We start from the raw sequence: 21730 nt of genomic DNA, 5'->3' as shown, positions 1-21730 counted from the left end.
TCAGACCAGATATTCATTTCTTTTTCCGACTCCAGATTGGGCTTACCAGTTTCTAAGGTGACATTGTCTAATTGGATTTCTAGTTGCATAGCCTTCATCTACAATTCAGAGGGCAGACCTTTACCTCACAGGATCAAGGCTCACTCTACCAGGTCTCTGTCTACCTCTGCAGCCTTTCAAGCCATGGTACCACTTGATCATATTTGTGCAGCAGCTACGTGGGCTACCCCTCACACCTTTATTACTCATAAGTTGGATTTAGCATCCAGGGATAGAGCATTCTTTGGCTCCACGGTGCTCAGGAGTATTTTCCAATGAGCCACCCAAGAATAAGGCGCTAGGGACACTGTCCCATATGTAAAAATTAAGGTGAGATTGGACTACCTAAAGAAGTTATGTACTCACCATAACGTTCCATGTTGGTAGTCCATCTCACCCTTCATTTTTACCAACCCGCCCTCCTGCCCCCATCCTGGAAGATCTGGAGGTAATAATTTGATTCTCTTGGTTGGTGACCCTTTAGTATTGGTTTGTTGGTTAGGGGTTTTTTTTGTTTCTAGCGAGCAGCAAACAAGATCTGGGGATTGCACTGGTGCACCACGGGATACCTGCTTAGCCACGAGCCAACCAGAAGTCTTCGAGCTTGAAAATCAGCAGAGTCGGAGCAGAGGATCGGCTCCGAACCCATATGTAAAAATGAAGGGTGAGATGAACTACCAACATGCAACGTTATGGTGAGTACATATCTTCTTTTTTCCATGTCAAAAACTTGGTCTCTACTGGCTGCTGGTTCAAAGGGGAACAATGTAATAGCCTGAAGCATCACCAAGATGTCCAAAGGAGGGACAGGATCTCGAGTAGGTGGGTGAAGAAGAAAAGTTCCTTTAAGAAAGGCTTTAGGTACCTTTAAAGCAACTATAGGAGTGTTATGACCTACGTGAAAATTTAAGGTGGCTGCCAGTTGAAGTTTTTTGAAAAACCTGAACCTTGTTGGAAAATAAGATACAAGCTGTAGAACAGAGGGAAGATTAGCTGAAAAGGGATTTAAACTCAATCTGATCCAAATTGCAAAGGTAGAAAAAGACAAAAACAGGGCAACATGGAGTTATTGTTATGCTAAGTACATAACTGTCATTGTTAAAACCATCGTTCTAGTACTGCTGCATAAAGATTCTAGCTTCTTTCAAATTCTCTTCAACCTGTCGTGTCCCACCTACTCTCTTTCACTTGTGTAAATCCTTTAACTTTAGGCCCTCTAGATACCTGTTGTGACTATTATTCCATATCTCATGTGCTTTAATTGTGACCACATTTCTATTCTTCTATTTACAGTTGTCTAAATCCTCTGCAAGCTCTTTACTATTTGGATTCAAATCTTATAACATTTCACTTATTTGATTTGCCTGGTAATGAAATAGATTCTTTTTCATAAGAAATACTGGAAAATGACATTGTTTGTCACAATTGTCTTTTACTTAACAAAACTTATTTTGTATAGGCAGATAGGTGACCCTTATCACAGGATGTGTTTCTGTAGTTTGCACCATTTTGTAGAATTCAATATTTAACATGTATCTAATGCTGTCCAAGCTTCATAATTCCATGAAAAATGTGTATATTCCATTTTATTCCATCTTACTTTAATTGAATCAGTGAGCCCAAATATATACATTTCTCTAAACATTTGCCATCAGACAGTATTCATGGTTACCTTCTGAGATTTTATTTTCCGTATTGTTCCAGTTTCAAGCCAGTACCATCTAACCTTGATGAAACATAACTTCTCTCATAATATTCTTTATATGTTGTCTCTGTGTTTTTGGTGGAATATATACTGCAGGTAGTGTAATTCTTGCTCCCAACCAGCATCCTCTCATCACTATAAATCTTCCCTGTTCCTCTTGCTTTATTCTGCTAGCTATTTAAATTAATATTGAGACCCTTTTCTTTCACTCTCCCGTTCCTGCAAAAAAATCCTCCTTCCCACTTTCTTTTCAAAATGTCTATGCTCTTTATAATTCAGGTGTATTTCTTATAACATTGATTGTTTTAGTTATATCATCCTTGTCCATATAAAGGTATGTCCAATTTAAGTACTGTCCTTGTTCAGTGTTCCCAGTGCATTGTTTTTTTTCCCCTGGAATCGCTCACTTTTTAGAAAACAGGAAAAGATTTCATAGGAAATCTCTCCACTAAAGTCCCCATAGATTGCTTTACTGCATTTGTTGACTTGTTACTTGTACCTTTGTCACTTTCTCTCACTTCCAGTTCTTTTATTTTTGTCAGTTCGAGTATCTGTGTAGATTTTTAAAACAAGTTTGGTAGAAGACAAAGTAATCAGAATACAGGCAGTTGAAACAAAGTTTAATTTCTTTGCAGAGTCAGTCTTCTGGATAGAAGAAAAGCATTTCTATTTGTGTTTATAGTGAAAAGTCATTCACCCAGACTCTCGTGTCCAACTGTTTACTGTGATCATGTCTTCCACAAAATAGAAATAATTTCCTCTTTTAGCCTGTATGTCTTCCGTTTAACTATTCTTGGTGCTGCTGCTATTAGGAATATTTACACTGGGTTCTTTTTTTTGTTTTAATGGCTAGGTCCATGGTATTTTCTCATCCTTTACAGTCCTTCGTGTTCTATTACTACTGTAAACCTCAAGTTGCCTGTGACTCGCCCTTGAGTTCAGCCACTTTCTATATCACTTGTTCATATTTTCAGCCACTTTCTGTATCACTTGTTCATATTTTAGTTGCTGTTCTACCATTTTTTTCATCTCCTTTTCAGCTGTTTCCTTACCATTTATTTCCCCTGAATGCCTGGTTAAAACAGAATATCTGATATCTGTTCAGTCTTCATCAAACCTGTGGGTTTAGGTTCCAACCTTGGAACCGACTCAGCATTAGCAAGCTAAAGTTCTGAAGTAGAGCTCTTCCCACCCTACCCATAATCCCGTGCTCCTCCCAGATACCCCAGGTCTCATTTGCCATGCATCAGCAAAGCACTGTGCTCTGTTTAGAGCTTCTTGGTGGGTTCTTTTTTCACCATTTTTTTTATGGATACGTGAGTTGGCCTTTGGCCTTTTCCTTCTCTTCCTACCCTACCAGCCTTCTTATACTAGTTTAATTAAAAAAAAAAAAAAAAAACTCTTTAGTTTTAGTCTACTCTGATCTGCCACGTGTTCTCCATCATGCCCTTCTTTCTTTCTTCCTTTCCTTTTTCTTCCACTATGTCGAGAAATCCGACAACCCTGTTGGTTTTAAAAAAATGCAGTTCCTGTGGGCACAAGATCCCTGTATCTGATATCCTCAGAGAGTGTTTTATTGTCTGGGCCCTGCAAACCTTGAAGTGGCGTACTGCATCTGCAAGGCTTTCCTTCCCCAGTCCATTGCAGATAGAAGGAATAAGCTGGTGCTTAAAGGGCTTATTCCACCTCCTTCCCCAACTATCCCTTCTGTCTCAGGGGCTCAAACCCAACCAAGAAATCCATGGAGGCCAGGGACCCTAAGAAATGGTCTGCAGATGCCTCCGCTTTAGTTCTGTCAGAGCCTCCTAAAATGGCCCTGAGAACCTCAGAGCAGAGCCCTTCAGCAAAATAGTATCTCCTTCTGTCTGGCCTGCCACTTCAGAGTTCCCAGATCAATTGGTCCCAGGGGCTTGTTTGTTGAGTCAGATAGTCATTTCAACTTCGAGCCCAACTGCTTCCTTCACTCGCTTGGTGCTGACAGAGTCTTGAAGCAGAAGTCTCAACATCAAGTCTGGGGGGGGGTGTCTTTGACTCTGAAGTTATCGAAGCTGTCACTTCCCCTTGGTGCCCCAGCATTTGACAGCTTGGCACTGATTCCCCCACCCCACAGAGTGGAGTGGAGGGCTGCTGATGACAGAGGATGGTCTGTTCCTGATCCTTCAGAGCAGGGGAGGCTTCCTTGGGACTCTGGGAGTGGTGGAAATTGTCCTCTCCACTCCTAGGAGATTCCCAGCTTCTACAGTATTGGATCCACCCCTTCCCCTTCTGAGCTGTGCATCAGAGCCCTCACTTCCGCTTCCAGAGCAGCCAGCCCCTCAGGGCTTCCAGTCTCTTCTATTTGTGGAAGCCCAGGTTTCTTCCGACACCTCCCCGGAGCACCCCACCGAGGAGGTTTCTCTGAAAAAAGGTGCAAAAGGAGGCACCTAAATTCCCCAGAGGAATCTCTCACAACAGACACTGACTTCAGTAAAGGTGAGGGAGTCCCCCTAGATCTCCACCTGATGTCTGCTTTGGAGACCTTTTAGAAATCCTTCTTCAGAGAGGTTGGTTGGCCCCAAACCCCACATTGGATGAGTCAGTATTCCTGGATACCTTCAGTACCAGCCCATCTACATTCTGGGTGTCCCCCCTGCAGACCCCCTAGTTGACCTGGTGTTTTTAAGGGCATGGAAAGAACCAGACGCTGCAGAGCTGATGCCTAAAAGAGCTGACAAAATTCTTAGTGCCCCCAGGATAGGCCTCACTAGCCAAAGGGCATTCCAGTAGATGGCGTGGTGGTTGCGGCAGCCACCAAGAAACAGCTTGCCCAGGAAAGCTGTACTGTCCGCCCCCCTAATAGGGAGTCTAGGGCTATGGACAGATTTAGAAAAAGGTTCTACATTTCTTTCATGTTTGCCCTTAAAGCATTGAACTATCTTTCCACTGTACAAGGCTACAGAGGGACTTGCTTAAGGAACTGTCTAGCTCCAGCCCTGAGTCCATGATGGCAGAGGAACGGAACTCCTCCTCCCGTATGGCCACTCTGCAGTCCATTTCCAATGCATCCATGAGGCTCATCTCTCATGCAGTTAAGGGTACCTCTATGGTGGCTGGTTCCAGCATTGCCATTTGACATCATGCTTGGATGCATCTGTGTGATTTTGCAGAACATTTTAAAGGCATAATTCGTCACTGCCCCTTTTGACTGTTCCTCCCTCTTTTGACCGACAGTACGAGACACACTCCTGCAGTGAGAAAGACGGAAAGACCCTATCTACTGTCAGAATCCACTTCTCTACCCTGCAAAGGTCTTGTTCCAGGAATCAGATTGGGGAAGAAAAGTTGTGGTTCAGAAAGTCCCAGGGTCCTTTCCAGGACTCTCGGGGATATTTCACCCCAGGGGCATGGAGGGAGAATAATTTGAGTGGTAGGTGCTACCCACGTGACAGGGAAGGTCTGCTAAATCGGGGATCTCTGGATTCTCCTTAAGAGAAATCCTTGCAGCATCCCTGAAGCGTTGCATGACTGTCCATCTCTGGAGGCAGTCAGGGGACGTTGTTCCTTGCACCTAAAAGCCTGGTTAGCCACCATGAGTGACCAATGGTTGCAAGGAGTTATATCCAGAGGTTACTCCATTCTTTTTTAAACCTCCCCAAGCCAAAGCACCACCTCCTCAATGTACCACCCAATCAGAGGGAGGCGGCAACTTTGGAAATCACAAAGTTGCTTCAAAAAAAATCATCCAGGAGGTCTGTCCAGACTAGTGCAGATCAGGAATTTTACTCCCAGTTCTTTTTAGTGCCAAAGAAATCAGGGGACCTCAGGCCCATACTGGACCTAACTTTCCTGAACAAATCGGTGAAACACACGAAGTTCAGGATGGTCACTGTTCAGTCCATCCTTCCCTTCCTACAGAAGGGAAGGCTGGATGTGTACTATCAAATCAAAATTAACAAATGCTCCAGAAGGTACTTCAGGCAGGGAGTTGGTCACTACCAATTTTGTGCACTTCCATTTGGTTTCACCACAGCCCCCAGGGTGTTCACCAAATGCATGATAGTAGTTGCAGCTCACCTTAGACTGCAGGAATTCCACATGTTTCCTTATCTGGATGACTGGCTCCTAGTTGCACCAACCAGGCTTCTACTGATCCAGGACAGAGACTTTCTCTTGCAATTGGCTCCAACCTTAGGGATCAATATAAATCTTCAGAAGTTGCAATTACAACCAGTACAAATGATAGATTTTATAGGAGCTCATTTGGACACAAACAAACCCCTAGCCTGTCTTCCGCTGGACAAGATTCTTTCACTAAGGACACATATCAGACAAATGTTAGCTGTTCTAATAGTGAATGGCCGCAACAATAACATTACTACCAACAGCTCACTTACACATGAATTCTTCAGTGGATGTTGTCAGTTCAGTGGTCCTTTCTGCACCAACCCCCTGAATCATCCTGTAAGACTGTCACGGGTGTGCAGTAATTCTCTGTTGTAGTGACTTCACAATTCAGAAGTCGCACAAGCTCAACCATTCATTCTTCCCACTCCCATTGCCACACTGACCATGGACATCTTCCAGCTGAGGTGGGAGGTATTACCTGGGATGGACAGTTCATGGCACGTGGAATCTCCAGGAAACCAACCTGCATATCACCGTCTTAGACATGAGGGTGGTGCTTCTAACATTGTAAGCACATCACTCCCTTCTTCCTCTAGGGACAGTTGTGATTCAAACAAACATGTCCGTTGTGTGGTACATGAACAAACAAGGTGGAACCAGGTCTTACTCCCTTTATCGAGAAGCAATGAGTGTGTGGCAATGGGCTGTCTCTACCAACTACTTTCTATTTGCAACACACATTCTGGAGGAGTACAACATACTGGCAGACAGGCTCAGCAGAGTTTAATTGATGCCTCATGAGTGGTCAGTGGATCAGTTAGTGGCAAACAGAATTTTATCAAATGGGGTCAGCATTGCTGTGACCTCTTTGCTTCTCCACTCACCAACAAATGCAGCAGGTACTTTGCCTTGATCTCTCCACAGGGACAGTCACCAAGAGATGTTCTAGTTCATACTTGTCCCTCCTGTCTACTTTCTGCATTCCCATCTGTTCTTCTTCTTCTTTCGGCTTTTCCCAGTTAGGGGTCGCCACAGCGGATCACCTGTCCGCTCATGATTGGCAGTGGAGTTTTACAGTGTCAAGTTGCCAGCCCAGCGCCAAACCTTCCACAGAAGGCACACACATGCACACACTCACACCTAGGGCCAGTTTAGAGTGTCCAAGCCACCTACAGAATGTCTTTGGGATGTGGGAGGAAACTGGAGCACCTGGAGGAAACCCATGCAACCACAGGGAGGACATGCAGACTCTGCACAGAAGGCACCCCAGCCGAGGATTGAACCGGAGAACCTCTTCATTCCCATCTGTTCTTCTAATCCCCAAATTTCTTCATTGCTCCCTAAATTTCTTCATTGCTCCTTATTGACCTCGACAAGTCTAGTTCACCTTCCTGCAGTCTCAGCTGATTTTGCCCACCGTGGATGATGGGACCCTTTCCATATCTCCTGTCTAACTGCTCAGGGCAACTCCATCCGGATTTTCCCAACTTGAAATTAACTACATGGTTTCTCCAATTCCAATGATGGCTAGACACTCCAGGCTTTCTACCCCAGTTCAGAGGATTTTGATTTCCTCCCATAAGATGTCTACCAGGAAAATTTATAAAAGTGGAAAACATTTTCTGTATGGGCCCAACAGCATCATATTCACCAGCTCACGGCACATGTTTCATCAGTTTTGGACTTCCTAGCTGGTCTGATTCATTCTGGGGCCAGCTTTTCTACTAAAGTTCAGTTGGCAGCCATATCTAATTTCCATGTTGGAGAACATGCTGAATCCTTAGCTTCTTCTAGGTTTTGCAAAGCTTTTCTTAGAGGTACAGTTCTTCTTCATCCCCCTGTCAAAGATCCTACCCCTCAGTAAGCCCTCACTTTGGTTCTCCATGCTCTGATCTTGCCTCCCTATGAACCGGTTGCAAAGGCAGATTTAGAATTTTTGTCCTGGAAAACAGTTTTTTTAGTAGACATTATTTTGCCTTATCTTCCAAATCCCCCTTATCTTATTTTTCTTAGACAGAGTTAATCTACGAACTAATCCCTCTTTTTCTTACCCAAGGTCACTACAGTAAATACTATTAATTAATACATCCAACCCCCCTGTGTTCTTCCCAAATTTCCAAAATAAGGGAGAATATATGCTGCACGTCTTAGACGTTAATAGACAGTTGCGCTTCTATCTGGATAGAATAAAATCTTTCCAAAAATCTGACCAACTGTTTGTTTGTGGCTTTCTCATATACAAAAAAGGGAAAGTTGTTGTCAAAGCTGCCATAGCTCAATAGCTGCAAGATTGTATTTCTTATGTTTATTCGTCTAAGAAAGTTCCTTTACCTAGGCAAGTCAGAGCTCATTCCACAATATCCATAGCTACATCTCAGGCTATTTGGTCTAAGATTTCTTGTGCAGCTGCTTCATGGGCAAGTTTTCACATCTTTATTTCACATTGCAAACTTAATATAATTTCCAAGAATAGGGCTGCATTTGGGACAGCAGTACTCTGGAATATCCTTCCATGAAGGCCACCCAGATCTATGTAGCTGGGGACTCTCCCACATGTTTGAAGACTGAACAGACAACATCAGATAAAGAAGTTATGTACCCACCATAACATTCCATCTTGGTCTGTTTCAGTCTTCATTAACTTTCCCTCCCTCCTTCCCCCTTCATTGTATCTGAAGGACCTGATGGATAGTGCTAGGAATCTTCGTTCCTGTTTTGAGCTCCTGAGCATCTTTTAAGCTCTCTTGTTAAAATATGTAATTTCTCTGCTAGGAGAATTGGCAGCAAACTCGATCTGAGGTATCTGGGAGGAGTGAAGGATCATGGGTAGGGTGGGAGGAGAATTAGTTTGGAAGCTTTAGCTTACTAACAGCAGAGTCCATTCCGAGGTTGGAACCTAAACCCACAGGTTTGATTGAAGCAGACAACGCAGATGGAACATTATGGCGAGTACATAACTTTTTTATTTCTTGAAGCCTTCTGTTTGTTTTTATGTATCCAACAGGGAGCCAATTATCTTTCAAGCTTAAGTGCATTTGGTCAATCATTCTGTCTGTGGTGACTGAGGAATTTTCTCCTTTAGCTGCCATTGCCATCTGCTTTTCCTACCTCCATTCCACACTGCTTTCCTATCCCCTTTTGAGTTTAACACTTTTTATATTTTTACTTTTTCATTTCCTTGTTGACCTCCTGGATGTCATATACACCTCAGCTTCCAATTTATGTTAACAATTTACAATAGTTTGCAAGCTATTGCTGTTTTTAATGATTCAGTTATTAGCTGTTCATACTGCCACCTCCATCATGAAATCTGTTCATGGCACAGCTCTTGCTAAAAAGTCATCTCATAAAGTTGGTCATAATACAGCATACAGTTTTATTTTTCTTAAACAGTATTTAGAAAGATGTATGCCAAGGGCAGATTACCACAGTGGCGGAGTGTTAGGTGTTCACTTCAGACGGTCAGTAATTAAAAGTGAAAAAACAAAGGCTTTATTACAGGAAAGTTGTTCTCTGTTCTGCACAACTGTTTCACTACAGACATGTGATTAATGATACAGATGTTCATCGCGTTACCCAGATGAAGTCATCACACTTGGGTTATCCTGTCGTCAGGCGGTCCCGCACTCGGCCGGAATTCCAAAGTCTTGGTCCAGCGTCGGTTGCTGTCGCCCCTGACGTCAGTGCGCCAGGGGTATATATAATGCAACCGACCCCATTTTCTCCAGTCTTTCTTGCCGCGCGGTGCCCGAAGCAGAAGCAGTTCGCCGGTCGGCCGACTCCTGAGATTTCCGAATTCGAATTTCAGACCGAAGTCTTCTATAAAGCTAAGTACCCCGTTGGGGAAACTTTTCTTGCCTCAGACCGATGTCAGAAAAAGTTAACAATTGTATTTCTTGTGGGAAGCAAATACCTCATAAGGATTTTCATTCTTATTGCATACCTTGCCTAGGCCCAGACCACGATGTCACTACTTGTCGGTTTTGTGCTAGGTTTAATAAGCGTACTATTAAAAGACGCTTTGATTTCGCACGACACTACTTCGGTAGGAAATTTAACTACACCATGCCGTCGGAGCAACTGACTACCGGCGTGCACAAAAAATGCAAGGATAAGGACAGACAGCCCAGGCCTAAGCCAGATTCCGAGGCCTCGGCTGAGCCGGTCTCCGGTCCTCAGTGAGGCTCCGACGCAGCCCCTGACTACTGCAAATCTGGAACCCGAGACCGCTATGGAATTTTTGGTGGAATGCACCAGGCTGACGCAGCCATTTAGTTCAGGCCCTTCCGATGACATTGCTACAAAGGACGTTGGTGCTACAGAAACGCCATTGGTTTCTGAAGGTGTTTTCAGAACGACGACCCTCACCATTAAAACGTTTTCTAAGACGAAGACTCCTACTAAATCTAAAAGGACTGCACTTCAGTCTCCTGTTCAAGGCCCCATGCCTAAGAAACAGATGCTCAAAATGGCTGAAGATTTGATTTCTTTAATCAGGGGTTCCCAGCCACCTCCTGACAAAAGGCCTAGACAAGAGGAAGATTATGCATCCTCTGAACAAGTGTCCATTTCTTCAGACTCCTCTGAGGACCAAGATTACTCCTTCTCTCCTTATGAAGATTCTGATGCTGAGGACTCTACTCCCTCAGCTTCTCCTCCTGAAGACTACTCCTTTGGGGAAACTTTACACACTATGAGGGAACATTTTCACTGGGAAGGTCAGGACTACTCTGACTCGAAGAAAAGGCTCAGAGAGTTTCTTTTACTCCCCCAACACAGACCCCTTGCCATCCCACCAGTTTTGGACATTGTGGATGATGTTTACTTAGAATCCAGCTTCAACCCAGACTCTGTACCTCCTGCTCCAGCTAAGCCTGACAGATACTATAGAGTGCCTGACTCCCACAAATTTCTTTACAAAAGCCCTGTAGCTGATCCAGAGACCATCTCCCAGGGTCCCAAGGGGGCTAAGGCTTCTATGGCTAAGAACCCAGTACCTTCTGAGAGGGATTCCAGAGCACTAGACAGGTGGGGGAAAAAGGTTTACACCTCAGCCACACTAGCTATGAGGGCACTGAATTGCCAATTTCACATGCTTGCTTACAAGTACCTAAATTCAAGATGCTAACACTACAGCAGCAACTTCCCATGTTGGGCAAGGAAGCATGGCTAGTAACGTTGGACAAGGAGGCATACCTGCATGTCCCTATCAGACAAAGTTGCAGAACATACCTCCGTTTCATTGCAGGTTCAACCCATTACCAATTCTCTGCACTGCCCTTTGGCTTATCTACTGCGCCCAGAGTCTTCACAAAATGCCTGGCACCAGTAATTGCATACTGCAGACAAAGAGGAATTCAAATATATCCATACCTGGACGACTGCCTCATCCAAGCAGAAAGCAAAGACATTCTCTTACATCATCTGGCCTTTGTAAAGCATCTACTAAACTGCCTGGGGTACACAGTAAACGAAAAGAAGTCAAAACTAGTACCCTCACAAAAAATGACATTCCTGGGTGCCAGCTTGAATACAATGGCCCAGAAGGCTTATCTTGCGCCAGACAAGCAACTATAACGGACTCAATATTTCAAGACACTGGCAACAAAGACCCAATTAACTGCAAGAAAAATTCTGCAGGCCTTGGGCTTCATGGCATCTTGCATACTGATAATACCATTTGCAAAGCTGCATATGAGGAAATTACAGTGGTACCTAAAAAGCGTATGGTCTCAACACAGCCACGGCTTGGACGCAATGAGATATCTCATTCCCTGCCTACAACAGGAATTTCTATGGTGGTCACAGGCATGTCACCTCAACAAGGGTCAGCCTTTCACCTTGCCCCCAGCCAGGCAAACTATCACAACAGATGCTTCAGATTACGCCTGGGGGGCACACATGGCAGGGCAATGCGTTCAAGGCCTATGGACTGCAGATCAAAGAAATCTGCACATAAATGAAAAAGAGATGCTAGCTGTACAGAAAGCTCTGACAGCCTTCAAGGATCTATTACATCCAGGACAACTGGCAATAAAGACGGACAACACCACAGTAATGTGGTACATAAACAAACAAGGGGTACACATTCCTACCCTCTATGCAGGCAAGCAATGATCTTATGGAACACAGCTCTGGCTTACCAAGTTCAGTTACAAGCTCAATTCCTGCCAGGACAGAAGAACGCACTGGCAGACAACCTCAGCAGAAACATCTAGGATCCCCACGAGTGGAAACTAGATCCACAAATATGTGCAATGATAACTCAAAAATGGGGCCTTCCAGACATAGACCTGTTTGCCAGTCCTTGAAACTTTCAACTAACAAAATTTTGTACAAGGACATTTCACCATCAAGCTTGGAAAGTGGACGCACTCTCTTTCAGTTGGAAAAACCTGATAGTATATGCCTTCCCTCCATTGCCTCTCCTCACAAAGGTTCTTCTGAAAGTCAAAAAGGAGAGACCACGACTAATCCTCATAGCCCCAGACTGGCCACGCCAGCACTGGTACCCGCTATTGAGAAATATGGCCCACTGCCCACCATGGATATTGCCTCAAATCCCTCATTTGCTCTCACAACATAACAATCAGATTCTACACAGCCAGCAAAAAAATTTAAATCTGGCTGCATGGCAAATCATCTAAACATCCAACCAGCTCCTCTTTCCCAGGCAGTTCTGGATGTTATTCTGGAAGCCAGGAGACCAAGCACCCAGGAAGGCTTATTCGGACAAATGGAAAAGGTTTTGTGCCTGGAACCAAGCCAAAGGCCAAGACACAATTCAGCCTCACTTGCCTCACATTCTACAGTACTTAGCTGAGATGTTGCACAAAGGACTTTCTTTTTCCTCCATTAAAATCCATGCTTCAGCTATTTCAGCTCACTACAACATGGATCCACCTTTATTTTCACATCCTTTTTTAAGGCAGTTCATCAGAGGGGCAAAAAGCATTAGACCACCCAGGAGAGCTCCTACACCAACATGGGACCTCAATTTTGTTCTGGAAAAACTAACGCTACCTCCCTTTGAACCAGCTTTCTCTGCAGATCTTCAGTTCCTAGCATGGAAGACTGCCTGCTGCTAGCAATAACTTCAGCTAGAAGAGTCTCAGCTACAGGCTCTAATGGCAGTGGAACCTTTCCTCATTTTTCATCAAGACAGAGTTTCTCTACGAACTAATCCTTCCTTTATGCCTAAGGTGGTTTCCAGTGTGGCTTTAAATCAAACCATCCACCTACCCACCTTCTTCCCAAATCCACAGAACAAAGGTGAGAGACTCCTGCATTCCTTGGACATTCACAGGCAACTTTGTTACTACTTGGACAAAACTAAGGCTTTCAGAAAATCTGACCAGCTCTTTGTATCCTATGCTACAGCTTCTCAAGGGAAGGCTATATCAAAACAAACCATTTCTAAATGGATAGGTCATTGCATATGTTTCTGCTATAGCCATCATGGGAAACCAGTCCCTGCTACCATTAGGTCCCACTCTACCAGGGCAACAGCTACTTCTACAGCCTTTCTCAGGGGGGTTCCAACCAAGGAGATTTTAGAAGCTGCAACGGGAGTTCAGTACACACCTTTACCAGACACTATCACTTACCTCTTTACTCTAAGACCAGGGGGGGCTTCGCCACTGCAGTTCTGCAGGGCCTTGTAGCCTCCACTAACCCTCTCTGATACCTCCCCCCTTCCTTAGCTTTGGGATTCAACCCAAGTGTGATGACCGCAGCAGGGTAACATGATGAACATAGTACAGTTTTGTACCTACCATAAATGTAGATGTTCGAGTGTTCACCCTGCTGCAGTCCAGGTTACCCTCCCTCCATCCCCTCTGATCTACTGCCTAAATCTCTTCAATTCCTCACTGATGTATTTGCTTATAGCTGAAGGGATTTTGTTTGTGCAGAGGTTACTCTATTTGGTACTAATTTCTGACCACCTTTTTGGGGGCACCTGACATCTGGGGCAAGAAAAACTGAAGAAAATGGCGTGTGTTGCATTATATATACCCCTGGCGCACTGACGTCAGGGAAGAGGCGACAGCAACCAACGCCGGACCAAGACTTTGGAATTCCGGCCGACTGCGGGACCGCCTGACGACAGGATAACCCAAGTGTGATGACTGCAGCAGGGTGAACACTCGAACATCTACATTTATGGTAGGTACAAAACTGTACTTTTTGTGTTATGTTTCACTGTTACTGTATGAATTGCATATTTTTGTAGAGTGACACAATATTGGTGAAATGCATCACTTTAATAGCATGTTCATTGCATCTATTTTGTTGCTTAGGCCAGCAGACCTACAAGATGTACATCCTGGGGAGTTGTGTCCACTGCCAGCCGTGCGTCTTGCATTTCCAGGTTGGCTGGTAACAGTAAGTTGTGAAGCTTGGTTTGTGTTCTGACGGATCACTGTGATATCACAGAAATTTATTTTCAACAGTTCTGGAAGGTGTTTCTGAACTGTGAAATCGCAGTGTTTTTTTTTTCAGTGAATATGTTACATGACATATATGTGCATTGGGGGATGTGAAATGTGATACTTCAAAATACCTGGTATGATAAGATTAATGAACAATGTTTATGATTTTCTAATAACTAGTCTACGCATCAGTCTCTGAGCATACCTTCACTAAGTTTGCCAAAGAAGTCAGGACCTTCTTACCCTCACCACCTTTTAGCTGTGTTCTACTTCAACATTATATTGATTATAGTATATGTAGTTCTGCCCAAAATAATGATGTTTCATCTGCAGTACAGTTTTTCACTCTACCTAGTGCCTGTGCCGTCATTCACATTCCTGCTAATATTGTAATAAATTTAAGATCTGATGTCTATTTCATTCTTCTTCACGACTGGGTCATGGGATCCAACATCGGATCTCATCTGGCCATTCCAAAAGACTGATGCTTCAATTTTCAAGCTCCTCCCACTCCCATAACGCCCTGCACCTCCTCTAACTCCTCAGATCTTGTTTACTGCCTTCCTGGTTAGACATGATTGCGACTGGTCTCAAGCGTTTCTCAGATAAGTTTAAACTCTTCAGTACTTCAAAAATTTTTCTGCTTTCACCTTTAGAGCTTTCTTAAGTATATTTCTACATTCCCTCCTGAATTTTAGAGTTTTCGTTTGACATTGGGTTGTTCCTTTCCCTCTCCATCTCCTGTATGGTCATTAGCCTACATCCTTGATGTTCATCGTGTTTCACTGTTGCAGTCATTACACTTGGGTTATCCTGCTAGCAGGCGACCCGCAGTCGGCCCAAGTTCCAAAGTCTTGGTCCGGCGTCGGTTGCTGTCACCTCTTCCCTGACATCAGTGCGCCAGGGGTATAAAAGTTGCAACCGACGCCATTTTTTTCAGTCTTTCTTGCCGCATGGTGCCCGAAGCAAAAGCAGTTTGCAAGTGCCGGTTGGCCGACTCCTGAGATTTTCAAAATTGAGTTTCAGAACCGAAGTCTTCAATAAAGCTAAGTACCCCGCTGGGGAAACTTTTTCTTGCTCCAGACCGATGTCAGTAAAAGTTAATAATTGTATTTCTTGTGGGAAGCAAATACCTCATAAGGACTTTCACTCTTACTGCATTCCTTGACTAGGCCCTGACCACGACGTTACTAGTTGTCGGTTTTGTGCTAGATTCAATAAACGCACTATTAAACATCTGTTTGATTTTTGCTTTACATTATTTTGGCCGAAGGTTTAATTACATAATGCCGTCGGAACAACCGGCGACCGGAATATATAAAAAACGCAAAGACAAAGAAAAGGAAAGGCATCCGAGGTCCAAAACCGACGATGAAGCCTCTTCTAGGCCAGTCGCCGATTTTCAGTGAGGAGCTTTCGCAGCCCCGGACACCCGCTACCTCGGAGCCACAGGCCGTTACCGACAGCCACGTGGAGACGCCGAGGCCTGTGGAAACTCAAGGTATTGGGTCTACGGAAACTATTCCCTCAGATGGGTCCGGAGCTGCTGAGCAGGCATCAGCTTCTGAGGGTGTTATCAGACCTTCTCAGCTTACAATTAAGCCCACTACAGCAGCAAAGGCAAAGTCAAAAACACCCTTAAAGACAAGGAAACAAGTACAGCATTCTCCAGAACAGTCAACCATGCCAAAGAAACAGATGCTTAAAATGGCCGAAGACCTAATTACTTTAATCAGGGGTTCCCACCCCCCCCCCCCTTGACAAAAGGCCTAGGCAAGACACTGACTATGATTCCTCTGACCAGGTTTCCATTTCCTCTGATTCCTCTTCTGATCAGGGATATTCTCTCCCTCCCTATGAGGACTCTGATGCAGAAGAGTCCATATCTTCTGCCTCTCCGCATGAGGATTATTCTTTTGGGGAAACCCTGCACACAATGAGGGAGCATTTCCATTGGGAGAGCCAGGATTATTCAGAATCCAAGAAAAGGCTCAGACTTCCTTTTATTGCCTCAGCACAGGCCCCTGGCTATCCCCCCTGTGCTTGATATTCTTGATGATGTTTTTTCTGAATCCAGTCTGTCTCCTGATTCTTTACCCCCTGCACCAGTCAAGCCAGACAGGTACTACAGGGTCCCTGACTCTCATAAATTTCTTTACAAAACTCCCGCTGCAGACCCAGAAACAATTTCTCAGGGTCCTAAAGGGGTTAAGGCTTCCACTGCTAAAAATCCTGTACCCTCTGATAGGGATTCCAGAGCTCTGGACAGATGGGTGAAAAAAGTTTACACTTCTGCTACTTTAGCTGTAAGAGCTTTAATCTGCCAGTTTCACATGCTTAAATACCAACAGTACCTCATGTCATTGTTAAAACAGAAAATGGTTTCAAATACAGAAAGTTCTGACAGTAAGGAAATGCAGGATTTATTTCATGCAGTTGAACAAGTGGGAAAGCACACTCTGCAATGTGGTTTTGATTCATTAGAGGCTTCTTGTAGAGCCGCAGTTACAGGCTCTCTTATTTGAAGGCATGCTTGGTTGAAAGAACAAAGTTTACCTGACCATGTTAAAGTAAAATTATTGGATGCTCCATTACAGCATGATACTTTGTTTGGTGTTAAGGCAGAAGAGGTGTTAAAGAAAATGGAGGATAAAGCAAAGTCAATGCAGACAGTGAAAGATTTCTTACAGGTTCAACCACCTAGATTTAGCAGAAACTGGCCTTCAAAAAATTGGTCCTCTCCAGTGTCAGGCCACAAAGAGGCAGATACAGACGCCCAAGAGGCAGATCTCAGCCCCAAGGCTCCTACAGACCTAAACAATGGGGTGCTTACCTTTTGAAAGCACCCCTAGGGGGAAAGCTAGCACTTTTCTTAAAAAATTGGCACATAATCACCCAGTACCAATGGGTACTGAATATTGTTTCTCAGGGTTACAGGTTCCACTTCCACACGCTTCCAAAACCAAAAGGTATGCCAGACCTGCCACAAAACCAATGGGCAGAGGCACAAAAACAGATTGCAGCTCTTATGAACATGGGAACTATTCAAAAAGTTCCACAACAAGAACAGGGACAAGGGTTTTACTCGAGACTTTTCTTAGTACCCAGAAAGGACAAAGCCTGGAGACCAATACTGGACCTGTCAATCCTAAATACTTTCCTGGATGTTCCGAAATTCAAAATGTTAACACTACAGCAACTTCTGCCCGTGCTGGACAAGAAGGCTTGGCTAGTTACTTTGGACCTCAAGGAGGCATACCTGCATGTCCCAATCGGACAATCTTGCAGAAGATACCTCCGATTCATAGCAGGCTCAATGCATTACCAATTCTCTGCACTGCCCTTTGGCTTATCTACTGCGCCCAGGGTCTTCACAAAATGCCTGGCACCAGTAATTGCATTTTGCAGACAAAATAGAATTCAAATATATCCCTGCTTGGACGACTGCCTTATTCAAGCAGAGAGCAAGGACATTCTTCTAAAGCATGTGGCGTTTGTAAAAAGATTGCTAATTTGCCTAGGGTACACAGTAAACGAAAAGAAATCAAAACTAGTGCCCTCACAAGAGATAATATTCCTGGGTGCAAGCTTAAATACAACTGCCCAGATGGCTTATCTCACGCCAGACAAGCAAAGGCAACTGACTCATTACTTTCAAATGATGGCAACAAAGACCCAGCTCCCTGCAAGAAATATTCTGCAGGCCCTGGGCTTCATGGCATCCTGCATTCTACTAATTCCATATGCAAAACTGCATATGAGAACTACAATGGTATCTAAAAAGTGTTTGGACTCAGCATTGTCACAGCCTGGAGACAATCATAACTTTAATTCCCTGCCTACAACAGGAGTTTCGATGGTGGTCCCAGGCCTGTCACCACAACAAGGGACAGCCTTTCACCTTACCCACTGCCAGGCAGACAATAACAACGGATGCATCGGATTATGCCTGGGGGGCACATATGGCAGGAAAATGTATTCAGGGCACGTGGCCCAAGGGACAAATGCATCTTCACATCAATCAAAAATAGATACTAGCTGTGCAGAATACCCTGACAGCTTTCAAGGACCTAATTCATCCAGGACAACTATTAATAAAGACGGACAATACCACACTTATGTGGTACATAAACAAGCAGGGGGGCACACATTCCTACCCCCTATGCAGACAAGCCATGCTTTGTGGAACACAGCACTGACCTATCAAGTACATCTGCAGGCACAATTCCTGCCAGGAGCAAAAAATACACTGGCAGACGAACTAAGCAGAAAATCTCATGGATCCTCATGAATGGAAGCTAAATCCACGAGTGTTCAGCATGATAACGAGTAAATGGGGATGCCCAGACATAGATCTTTTTGCCTCCCCTCACAATTACCAAATACAGAAATTTTGCACAAGAACTTTATCACTCTCAAGCATGGAAAGTGGATGCTCTATCATTCAGCTGGAAAGGCCTGACAGTCTATGCCTTCCCTGCAATGCCTCTTCTTACCAAGGTGCTACTAAAAGTCAAACAAGAAAGGCCAAAAATGATCCTGATTGCCCCAGACTGGCCATGCCAGCACTGGTACCCAATCCTAAAGAGTTTGTCTCAAGGCCCAGCTTGCCTTCTACCTCAAATTCCTCATCTTCTGACACAACAAAACAATCAGATTCTGCACAGTCAACTCAGAACCTTAAACCTGGCAGCATGGCAGATAATGTAGCCACTCAGACTGCACCTATCTCTAAAGCTGTTATGGATGTCATTTTAGAAGCCAGGAGGCCCATCACTAGGAAATCTTATGCAGAAAACTGGAAGAGATTCTGTGCTTGGAACCAGGCACAAGGGCTCGAACCAATTGTCCCTAATATACCTCAGATTTTACAATACCTAACTGAGATACTGGACAAAGGCTTATCTTTCTCATCTATTAAAATCCATGCCTCTGCCATTTCAGCTCATTACAATATGGAACCTCCAGTTTTTTTCACATCCTCTACTACGACAGTACCTCAGAGGGGCAAAAAATATAAGACCCCCAAGGAAAGCACCGATACCTACTTGGGACCTCAATTTTGTTTTAGAAAAACTCACACTGCCTCCTTTTGAACCAGCCAGCACAGCTGATCTGAAATTCTTGTCATGGAAAACTGCTCTGCTCCTAGCAATAACTTCAGCAAGAAGAGTCTCAGAGTTACAGGCATTAATGGCTGTGGAACCTTTCCTCATTTTTCATTAGGACAGGGTTTCTCTTAGGGCAAACCCGACATTCATGCCAAAAGTGGTCTCCAATGTGGCCTTAAACCAAACCATTCATTTACCTGCTTTTTACCCAAATCCCCAGAATAAAGGGGAAAGACTTCTGCATGCTTTGGATATACACAGACAGCTACGATTCTACTTGGACAAAACAAAAGCTTTCAGAAAAACTGAGCAACTGTTTGTAGCATATGCTGCAGGATCACAAGGAAAGCCTGTTACAAAGCAGACAGTCTCGAAATGGATAGGACACTGCATCCGCTTCTGTTATGCACAACATGGCAAATCAGTGCCTAAGGGCATTAGGCCTCATTCTACCAGAGCAGCAGCCACTTCAGCAGCTTTCCTCAGAGGAGTACCAACCAAAGACATTTTAGAAGCTGCAACCTGGAGCTTAGTGCACACTTTCACCAAGCACTACCACTTACCTCTCTACTCTAAATCTAGAGTGGGCTTTGCCATTGCAGTTCTGCAGGGCTTGCTAGCCTCTCCATATCCAATTTAGACCCAGCCACCCAACCTCAGCTTTGGGATTCTACCCAAGTGTAATGACTGCAACAGTGAAACATGATGAACATAGTACAGTTGTGTACCTACCATAAATGTAGATGTTCGAGTGTATTCACTGTTGCAGTCCAGGTTACCCACCCACCATCCCCCTTTTTTCATTGCTGGGATTTTTCTGTACTTCTCATCTCTATACTACCTATGTGGTGTATTTGCTTGTAGATGAAGGAAATGTTTATAGTAATATATGCATGTTTTTTGGCATAATTTTATCTTTACAGTCTTCCTATCTGGGGGCACCTGACATCTGGGGCAAGAAAAACTGAAGAAAATGGCATTGGTTGCAACTTTTATACCCCTGGCGCACTGACGTCAGGGAAGAGGTGACGGCAACCGACACCAGACCAAGACTTTGGAACTCGGGCCGACTGCGGGTCGCCTGCCAGCAGGATAACCTAAGTGTAATGGCTGCAACAGTGAATACACTCAAACATCTACATTTATGGTAGGTACACAACTGTACTTTTCTCTCGTGTGTGTGTGTGTGTGTGTGTGTGTGTGTATATATATATATATATATATATATATATATATATATATATATATATAATAGAGCGAGAGAGAGTTCAGTCACCTAATAAAAACCATACTGTGAATATCCCACCTAATAACAGGTGGTAGAAATTTTAAATAAAGCAAGTATTTCTACCACCTGTTATTAGGTGGGATATTCACAGTATTCAAAAAAACAGCCACAAAGGTATCAATATAAATCAATAAGTCAATCCAAGGTACCACAAGACCAGGAATAAGTTGGAGTTCTTGTAAAATCCACTTTAATATAGGCACAAACACATGAATGCACACATTAAAAAAAAACAGCGTTTTCGTTTAAATCACTTCATCAGATGTGGATCAGAGAACAAAATAATGGCTTTTATAATCCTCTGTAAAGAACGGTAACACTTGACAAACTTTATTGCAGAAAAAGACTAAGCGCTTTCACCCTGTAGCTCCTAGGGTTTCATCAGACTATATTGAGGCATCAACTGGTCCAAGCAATGCAGTACCTATTACACACCTTCAGTCAGCTGGTGATCACGATAAATTTGGATAAATGAAAATGAACACCTGTGCAGGGGTTAGAGTTCATAGGAGTGCAACTGAACACAATCACTCAAGTAGCAGCTCTACCGTTATTTGCATCATCCCTGAGACAAGTCCAAGTTTTACTGGATACACTTGCACCCCCAGCAAGATTTATCCTAAGAGCTGTAGGTTTCATGTCAGCTGCCATACTTCTGGTGCCATTGGCAAGATTCTGTATGCAAGTGCTTCAGTGGACTCTAGTGGTTCAGTGGTGCATTCTGTGTCATCCATTAAATGTTCCTATCAAGCTGACTTAACTTTACAGACGTCATCTTCAATGGTGGATGTTATCGGACGATCTTTATCTGGGCAGGCCCATTTCCCAAAGGTTACAGTGACCATGGAAGCTTCCTTGTTGGGGTGGGAGGGGCATTAATGAAGATTAGTCCAAGGCACGTGGTCCCCAACAGAGACCAAATTGCACATCATTATTCTACAGATGAGCAATCCTTCTGACGTTGCAAACTTTCCAAGACAGCCTACCTCTGGAAAGGATAGTAGTTCACATGGACATGTTTCACATGTACAACATGTTAGTAGTTTGGTAC

General features: G+C 43.9%; 1 protein-coding gene across 1 annotated transcript in view; it reads left to right on the top strand.

The window, feature by feature from the left end:
- The window catches only part of LOC122810608 (tastin-like), a 1451617-nt gene that overhangs the window by 787207 nt on the left and 642680 nt on the right, over window positions 1-21730 (top strand). Inside the window, exon 9 of the mRNA XM_044082184.1 lies at window positions 14149-14233. Coding sequence (XP_043938119.1) covers window positions 14149-14233 — 85 coding nt within the window. The remainder of the gene's footprint in view (window positions 1-14148; window positions 14234-21730) is intronic.

Source organism: Protopterus annectens, chromosome 9.part0, assembly GCF_019279795.1.
Source record: "Protopterus annectens isolate FY-2018-M chromosome 9.part0, PAN1.0, whole genome shotgun sequence".
NCBI lineage: Eukaryota > Metazoa > Chordata > Ceratodontiformes > Protopteridae > Protopterus > Protopterus annectens.
The sequence above is the reverse complement of the archived record's forward strand: the minus strand, read 5'-3'. Positions and strand labels throughout refer to the sequence as shown.